General features: G+C 37.6%; 2 protein-coding genes across 3 annotated transcripts in view; one reads left to right on the forward strand and one right to left on the reverse strand.

Moving 5' to 3' along the window:
• Positions 1–9,981, forward strand: part of LOC143900656 (EF-hand domain-containing family member B) — an 85,764-nt gene that overhangs the window by 69,524 nt on the left and 6,259 nt on the right.
• LOC143900315 (uncharacterized) overlaps positions 1–9,981 on the reverse strand; it is a 42,270-nt gene that overhangs the window by 24,774 nt on the left and 7,515 nt on the right. The window contains exon 1 of one of the 2 annotated variants that reach the window (XM_077411508.1): positions 1,628–3,605. The exons of the other annotated variant lie outside the window; for it this stretch is intronic. Within the exon in view, the coding sequence (XP_077267634.1) occupies positions 1,628–1,795 (168 nt within the window). The 5' untranslated portion in view covers positions 1,796–3,605. Of the gene's footprint in view, positions 1–1,627; positions 3,606–9,981 lie in introns of those variants that run through there. 2 annotated transcript variants of the gene reach the window in all.

Genomic DNA, 9,981 nt, shown 5'->3' on the forward strand with positions numbered 1-9,981 from the left:
TTATAGTTTTCCAATGTATCATAATTGAATTCTCGTTTAACCGAATGAGCACAACGCAACGTATAATAAAGTAAGTTTGCGCGAATACTAGAAATATTATAGAAATTGGACAAAAAGATACATAAAACCAAGTAAACGCGATAGTTGCACGGAAAAAAAAGTAATGTTGTATCAACAGCATAAGTGTTATCGAGATAAAATTTATTGATGCAACATCAATATTGACCAACAAAAAATATCAGATATAATTGTTTTAATAATTTAAATATTTGGTCCAATAATATCCAATTGAATTAACTATTTATGCTTGTGGCAGCCAGCCCGTGACGTTGACGTTTAATTGATTTTTTTCCGTGTGCGGAATTAAATGGCGTTAGAAATTAAAAGAAAAGAGTAATGTTTCAAAAGAATTCAGATAACGTCAGATAAACACTCTTAATTTTTATAGTTTTTATTTTCCAATTTATCATAGTCGCGCGCGCGTGAATTCTCTTTAATTGAAATGAGACACAAAAGTCTTATATATATTTCGTCGACTCGATATAGGCCAACTCTTTAAGAAATAATCGATTCTCGAAGGATGTACCAAGAAGTATTATAAGAATACACGTCCTGTTGCACATGAATATCATCAAGTCTGCTATGGTCGCATCTGTCTCGTTAATTTTGCGCTCATGTTCCAATCTAGTAGCGCAATAGTTTAACACGCGCGCAACTCGATGAGTTCGCAATGCGCATATCGTAACGTGTCGGCGCGGTTTCAAGAAACCTCGAGTGCCGAGTTGCGCGATATCGCATTATCTTTATTTCCGTGTGACATAATTCGGCGGCATTAAATGCTCGTCAGCGGGGAGCACACAATCGGTTTATATATCGCGACGGTGATTTGCGCGATCGGATATACAAGCCGGCACACGGAGACGAGCGAGAAACATCCACCGCGAAATGCACCTGCATTCGTGTGCGGACGTTAACAGCTCACCGTCTCTGTTATCCCGGTAACTAACCCGCTAATTAAACGGCAACGCGAACTATATTTTCTTTTATCGCACCTCTCTTATTATACGAGCAAAGGTACGAGTAACATATTAGTAATATAGGAGCTTCTCTCAAATCGCGATGAACGCACTCGAGAAATGCTGCACGTTGTGAAACTTTCTATAAGTCGCGTATAAATCCACGACGATACAATTATCTCTTACAGTTATCTCTTCTTGTTATTTCCAAGTTATTTTGAGTGTTAAGAATATTAATTATGAGAATATCAATAAACTCTACGCAGCTGTTTCCGTATTTTGATATTACACATTACATTATTAAATAAATAATGAAAGAGAAAAGAAAATCAACAAGAGCGCGGATAAAACATAACCCAGATCTCGTCTAATTTCAAATATCATCAACGTAATACATATAATCATTTAGTTCAATAAAAATATACGTTACGAAAAAGAAAATTAAATCAAGACCATTAACATTTTTTTTATTTCTCACGTGGTTCGAAAAAGTTAGGTCGCGTCATTTCTACAATGACCAATTTAATTATTAATTTCCGTTACGTATGATAAATTAATTAATTACGATACTATTAATTAATTAATAGTGTCGTTTTATTTGATATACCGACTTGAAGATAGGAGCTGGCCGCTGACAGAACCAGACGATGAGCGAGGAACCTCTGACCTCCTGGACAACACAGGGCCACATCGGCGAACCTCTGCGACAACATGGCCTCCTTCAGAATGTCACCGACGTCCGGTGCTCTCCCAGAAACGCGGATCACTTCTCCCATCATACTCCACTTGTTTATGATCAATGATCGCTCGAGACACTCGCGGAAATACGCACTCCCCGTCGAAAGTCCTTGTGGCTACTTCATTTGCATGCGCGACTTTGCGGTACGTGGGAAAGATATCTTCGCAAAACTTGGAAAGTTCTTAACGACCGCTCTTCAGTCGACGTGTCGTTGTCCATTCCGCGCCGCGACCGTCAGCTTTCACGTAAAACCATCTTCTGGGGAACGTCGCGGAGGTATTCTTTATTCTTTTCTCGATCAAAAACTTGAGTCGTTTATGTTGCTATTTTTATCGCGCAAAGTATTCGTAACGTAGGTATGACATATAAATAATTACAATCTTAATGAATACCGTTGCACCGAAACTCGTCTCGCTCGCTTTTGAAAATCTTTCCTCAAAACGATTCGCATACAAATTCTTGTTAACTCGCGATCGATCGATTCACACTTACAAGTGATATTTGTTGATTCTGTTGTGTGACGCTGACTTATGGTTATATAATTATTGGCATTTATCAACGATAACGGTGTTGGCATCCGCTGTCACATCGTCATTGTATGGGATTTATGACTGGCCGCATTTTTTTTGTTTGCTTTTTATTCTTGCTTTTAATTCACCGTTAAAATTAGCTCGAGGGTTGGGCCAATCGGAATAATAAATTCCCATAATCTTAGGCCCATTGATTCATCTCCTTTCTAGTCGCCGATTCCTATCTATCTATACTTGATAGATAGATCAAAATCAGATGAATCCTCCTGGAATCAGACTCGTAGAACGTCGACGTTCCCAAATTTGGCGATTCTCTTCTCTGTTTTTACCGTAACAAAAATTCTATTTCATAATATTTTAATAAAGCTGAAGATGAATTTTTGAAGTATATTTCAATGAAAAACCATTCAACACTTGGATGGCTTTACATTTTTTTCGTACATTCGTAACGTTATATGAAGCATCAGCTATATATAGGTGTCTTAAAAACTGTTTGTTTCTTCTTCGGGAAAATCTCGGGAAATCCCAGCTGTGGAAACCGAGTCTCTACTTTTTTAAATAAATTACACTATCGTCTCTATACGACATTGTTTGCGTTTCACAAAGTTCGTCCCTATATCCTATACATTGATCCATCTTTAATAAGACGCTTTCATTGACCAACATGCGCGCGCGCGGTACTTTTCTTCCTTGCCCCCCGTCGCTCTCTGCAATCCTGTAAACTCCGACTTGAGGTTTCCTTCCCGCGCGGTCGGTTCTTTAACCGAGCGCTTTTTGCAGCTCCGCTTCAGTTGTTATTACGCGATACCCTGATGATAATTCCATCCAGAATGCAGTCGGACGAGTCGATTTCACGACAACGTTATACGACGCGCCGTTTGGAAATGCTTTGCACACGTCGACATACAAATCCGCGAGATGGTCAGGATCGTCCTGGTTTGTTTGATGAACTCCAATCTTTTCTCTCAGACACTGCTCCTCGATCAAATTCAGTCGTTTATGTTGTCGCAATTAGTGAACCTCGAAATCACCCGAGGGCGTGCACTTTTTTCACGCGCTGTGGATCCGCCTCCAAAAATCCTTGATTTTGTCGATCGAGCGTCGCGCAGGGTATGATCAATTATCACAACCGAAGTTCCGCTTGGTTACTTTATCATATTGATGCGTCACATTGTTTTTTATAAAATACTTTGTGATTCACACAAGTTTCAATTGTACGATGTTTCAGAAAGTCCGATAAAAATTGAGAATCCTTTTGATTTATTAAATCAACCGACATGTATTGTTGGGTCGATAATGTCACCGAAAATGTACATTATTTGCTTTAATCAACGAAAATATATAATTACATATGAATCAATCAACTGCTTCGTCAAAAACCTTACTCCCGCGGTAAACGTGGTCTGATTTTAATAATTAGTCCCTGATTACAACGATCTCGTCTAGTCGAACTTTATTTTGCTAAAATAATCTCCTCGTGATCTCCCCTCTTATATTGCCCCCGTCTGCGTACGTAGTTTCAACGTCTCGTCTCTCAAGGTTGCATTTATATAAAAACAGATCCGATGGGATGCTCCATCGATCTACGGAGGAGAATTTCGGGAGATCGCATCGCAAATACTCGCGGCGTCGCTCGACATCTCAATCTCGGTCTCGACGTCGCGGATCTCAAATTTCTGGAATCGTTAAGTCGTGTGTTCTCTGGCGAATCGCGCTCGCTCGCGGCGCTCACGCGAGGAGAACCCGTCGCTGAACGACTCAGCAGGGCGACTGCCACCTGAACGCTCAGGTGAGCAGAGACCACCTCTGCCATCGCGAGAGTGGTCTCTCCGACGAGACGGAGAGAGCACTCGCAGGGAACTCCTCCCATGTCTCGCTGCTCTATCCCCTCCCCCCTCGAGTAGAGTGCACCTGCGTGCGCTCGTCCCGTGCGTGCACATCCTATGTGTTATATGTGCTATATGTCAGTTTACAATTAATTTCCAATCATTCTCAAATGAGTGAAATGTGAAATGATGATAGTGAGATAAGGAGCCGGGAGATTTTCAATTTTTTCAAAGTACTTACATAGAATTGTATACTTTGACTTTGATCGCATATGCTTTTCGAATATTTGAAATATTCGATAAAAATAGTACGATCAATCATGAGCGAAGAAAAAATTAAAGATTATAGGAGACAAAAATGCAAAGTTGTCTTTCTATAGGTAAAGACGACTCAAATTAATGACGGAGAAAATACATTGGAGATGAATCACAAGTGGATCGTCTGGGAATGTAGACAATTAGGATTCGTCTCAGCTCGTCATTTGGCCTCATACCGATCGCCTTTTCCTAGAAATCGTAGACAAATGAAACGCGCGCAGAGATCTCAGGTTGCTTGACGTGGAAATAAATTGTGGCGTAAAATGAGGAAATATACATCTATGATATACCTGGGGCATTCTAATTATTCTTATACAGGACGATTCATATGTATCTTATTAATTCGCAATGTTCGGAACAGAAATATACATTAAAAAATGAATTCTATCAGGAAATTCGCTGTGCGAACAACATAAATATAGTCATTTCATTTATTTCTTCAATTTTTTAATCAAGACATTTAATCATATATTCAATTTGTTTTTATTCTGTACGTTCAAATCAATGTGAACGTGAAACTTTTTAATGTCAAAATAAATTTTAAGAAAGAAGAGAAAATTATTGTATAGTAACTCTTCGATGAGAAATTAAATTCTGTATTGCGAAAACATGTTCGTATCTTTGAAATTACGTGTACACGTTATGGTCCTATCACCTGTAGAAAGGTGAGCGCAGATAGAACTGGGAGTATCAAAAGCAATGCGCGAAAGAACGCGCGGCCGCTTATTCGCGCGGGAATTCGTGTGCTAATGTCAGCTGTCAGTGAGTTAAGCGGATAATCGTTAACGCGTTATGTTTATAATCGTCGAGAAAGAACGGCATTTTCTGCAATATCGCTCACCAAGACCCGCGGTTTATCAAGCATAATTGACCACATCGCAATATCAATATTACTATAAGGGGGATAAAGTGCGCGCACGTTTTCTTTCAGCTGCATATAGTATAAATATAAAATATAAATATAATCATATACGTAAAGATGATTAAACATTTGTCATGTTCTCAACACTTGTTGGAAATATTAAAAAAATATATATATATATATTATAGAAGAAAAAATTGGTGGAATTGTGTGAAATCTAATACGTTAAATATAATTTTCTCTGTAAATTTTTACATGTTTCATCAAGACTTTCGTGCCAAGAAAACACATCTTGAAAAGAAACAAATTCGCACACACGCCGAGTCACGTGAGTAGTAAGATTCTTATAATTTGCAATGGAACTGAGAGCCGATCATTACACACCTTTTATTCGCTTGCCGGAACATGGCAATCATGTTTCGCGGTATACCTCTGGAAGAGAGTATACAGTGTATATAATTAATATCCTATTAATGCAAATCAAACTGTTTGATAAATTTAAATTTAACCTACTACGTTATCACCATTTACGGTCAAAGATTTTGTTCAGACCAACATAATCAATCCTGCGTTTTTATATACGTCGATATACGTGTGCTAGTTAAAAGAAAAAAGTTTTAAACGCATATTTATAACTTGATGAGATAATTATATAATTCTATATTTGCCAACGTGCGTTACGCGCACGATAAATCTGAAAGTTTATTATATTAACTTTTATTCTGAATTTACTTTTTCTGACTTTATTCTACATAAACAGTCGTAACTCTAATTTTTATTGTTTAGAATTTTTCGAGATTTGGCGAAAGTCAAACATCCATCATCGAAGGATTAAACGTAATAGTTTCTTTAAAGAGTCAACTACCGAACAACTGACGATATCTTTTTGACATCTCGCACGTCATATTTGCGTAAGTTTTGCAATCATAACACAGCGATGTTTTATCACGCAAAAATAATTTCGCGACAGGGATATTCTGCAAGAGATCGCGATAATGGCGCATACTTGGATTCTTATCTAAGTCTAGAATGTAAATCGGTACCAAATTAAAGAGTGTCTAAGATAAAAATGACATATATAGTCGGATATCATTAGCTCGGTTTCCTTGATTCTAAAATTATACGACGCGCGCGCGCACACGCCCGGTGATAACGGCCTTATGGTCGTGCATACTTCGGTTCGTAGTTCGTATACGATGTACCTCTAGGTACCATAAACACATGTCGAATTTTAATTATATATCTTTTCTTTTATGACTGCGATATGTATTTTTTTTACCGGCACGTACATGCCTCGTTGCCTGGAATGCATATCATCCTTTAGAACCTTGTCTAATTGACGAGTTTCAAGACGTGCGCCTGACGAACGTCTGTGAAAATCGATGCATGCCTCGAATTACCAGTTCGATCATATTGAAGAAAATACGTGAAAGTATCAATGCGATGATATTACTACAGTAATACTGTTTAAAAAGACGTAAAATACGTGAAATGTTATTTCGACGTAGTATTGTTTTTAAAAGAACACGAATAATCAAATAATATATTGCGAAGCTGTTAAAGAATATTATTAGATAAGCGATGGCTTTTCTCTCTTCAAACATGTTTCATACCTAAAAAATCGAATTACGGTACTGCCTCGGGTGCAAATCGTTAATTAGCCTCATGATTGTTCACAAATTATTTTAAACGTAGCTTCATGGTTGTTCAAACAGGTGATTAAGCCGTAATGAATGTTAATAAAAGTTCTTTTGACACGATGTCCGTCATTGCTGATGGTTCCGTTACAGTGTGATTATAGACGTGAGAGAACGGCGCTACTTCCGGCCGTATTATCTCAAGACAAGCGAGGGAAATCGATCTCTCCCTCCGTCAAATTGATGAACCCGACCTATGAACACGTGTGACGGATGATGATGGATAACGAGCTGAAACTGCTGCCGCTACTTCGAAGTCATCCTAAGAGCGACACATTATAACGGCACAAGTGTGAAGGTCGAAACGAGTTTAAAGTATCGTCGACCTGGCGATGCCGTTTATTTAATGCACGAAAGAGATGGGTTTCAAAAATTTGCAAGAAAAAACCGTACATTAAATGTTCATCGATAGCATACTTGGTCTTCAGAACACACCTATACCTCACTTCATTATTTGAACAGAAATTAAGGACACAATCTGACTACGTCAATAATATTGAATACGTGCATAATACTTTATTGCATAAATGAAATAAAATACAAAATTTTATAATTAATTTTTTCAGGCTTTTATTTTGATCCTTTTAGTGAAACATAGAACATACTAGAGAATGATTGACGGAAAATAATTGAAACTAACGAGCTAATATATAAATAGACAAAATAAAATTTATTAAACACCATTTTGCAGAAGAAAACCGTCCGTTTTATTAATACATTGTGCACAAGGAAAATGAAAAGAGATATGACGATTGACAATGAAAAGTATAGATTTTGAAAAGAACAAAATTTTAACACCGTACTTAACAAAATTGTCGAACGTGTCAAATTAATTTTTTTCTGGACGAAAGTTTTGTGTCAAATATTTCGCGTATTATATCACGTTTTCGAATAAAAATTAATTGTTCCGACATTACATAGTAATTTTAACATATAGATAGTAATAGGGTAGATTAAGGAACGTACTCGAAAAAATTCCTTTTTCTGATGTCATTAAATCCAATAAAAAGAATAATATTTGCAAATTTGCAACGACTGACGTTCGGCGGTCGCAAAAATGCAGAAGAAATACTGATCCAGAGTGAAAGCGATATCAATAAGATATTCAAGATGTATTATACCGTTTACGCCTTATCAGGGCCGCGATACGTACACGAACGATTTGTCGAAAGGTTCGGACGAATGAAAAGACGCTATCTCTCCATAGTGAGACGACGCGATAGTTAAAGATGAAATAGAAATAGCCTATATATATATATATATATATATATATATATATAATATATATATAACTTTTCGATCACCTATTAATTAATTTTGATAATTGAGTTCATATTTCGAGAACTGAAAAACTCTTTTATTCAGTAGACATTTCTCTTGCTCTGGACTTCTCTTTGTAAAATAATTCCGGGAGAAATGTGTCGATTGAGTATTTACGTTCTATAATTCTATAATTTATGTTTCATATTTTTGTTTTGTCCTTAAAAGATAATTTTGTAGATTATATTTTATACACACATATTTTATATAATATGTTTTTTCTTTCTTCTCAATTTACAGGATTTTATATTTAAATCTATATTTATCTTATAATTTCTCTATACTCTGTTAAGGTGAACCTTCCGTTGAACACATACTACAGAAAAAAGCACGTGAATATATTATTACTTGTTACACCCTAATTACATCTACTGAGAGGTTCTCAGGAAATGCATAACGGTGGAAATTCCATGATAAATCTATAATACGAGGTACAAAATAACGGGGATTGTAGATAATCGCGCGAGGATCCGACCCGAATTCGAACGATACGACCGTGTCGATCGAGCTCGCACACGGCGGAAGAAACGAAGAAACGCATGGGGTTTCGGTTCACCGTTGTTTGCTCGCATGTGAATAAAAATCTCATCGATCATCGTTGGTGAAACACGCGGCACGGCAAACAGACATTTGCACAATACGCGCGTGCCGGCCGCGTGTGGAGCAACGCTCGTTCGTTCGGAACGGGGCACGTGGTCCCGGCCATCGCTAAATCCATTAGCACGCGGAGAGAACGTTTTCCAGGCTGGTTATCGGGCAAATATTGTTCCGCGCTCGGTTACCGTTTTACTCACACGCCGACCCAGCTTGCTGACACTGTTTCGTACTACGTCACATGCTACTATGCCTGCTATCAGAGGTTGTCAAAGGAACATCCGGAAATAGCTTAATCCTTCGTAATTATCTCTCTCTCTCTCTCTCTCTCTCTTCCTCTTCCTCTCCCTCTCCATATGTATACCACAATATATTATTTTTCCATACTTTTTCCCTTCCTTCATGTCAGACAGTTCTTAAATCTATAGATATAAATACCTATATTTGAAGAAAGTTTATACATATATACGTATAAAGTAATAACATTAAAATAGTTCAAAATAATGGTCTTGATAAATAACGATTTAAAAATATTGATTTTAATGATATTTTGAAGATAAGATAACGATTAAGCCTCCTCTTAATAACAGAGAGAATTATGCGAGTAATGTCAACTCTTTAGGTTTAAATACGACACATTTCAGAAATAGAAATGAAGATACGCTTGGCGCAAAGCGCGTGCCATTCTTATCTGTCCTTGTAATATTCACTCCATTGGTTTATTATTACTCTCACTTGTCCAATTTGGGAGCTGCAATGGTGCGACGACGCGACGACGCCGACGCGTCGAATTTCAAACGCTCGTCGTTTAACGCTTCTCTCTTTGCGCGAGATTGTAACTTAAAAATTCGCCTCGCAGCCGCACAGCTGGATGAGATATCGAGTTCCTCTCGGCCGAGATCTCGGGCCTTTTTTCGTTGCGCGCACTCACAGATACGATTTCTTCAGATAAGATTGTTCTCACTTTTCCAACCATCATTTCTCTAACTTGTTCACGTACTTTCGCAAAAATATCTGATAGCGAAGAGATTAATCTGTACGCGTACCGACGAATCTTTTGCTAGATAAAATATTCGCGC

Source organism: Temnothorax americanus, unplaced genomic scaffold (assembly GCF_048541705.1).
Source record: "Temnothorax americanus isolate GAGA-0224 unplaced genomic scaffold, ASM4854170v1 Scaffold3, whole genome shotgun sequence".
In the NCBI taxonomy this organism is placed as follows: domain Eukaryota; kingdom Metazoa; phylum Arthropoda; class Insecta; order Hymenoptera; family Formicidae; genus Temnothorax; species Temnothorax americanus.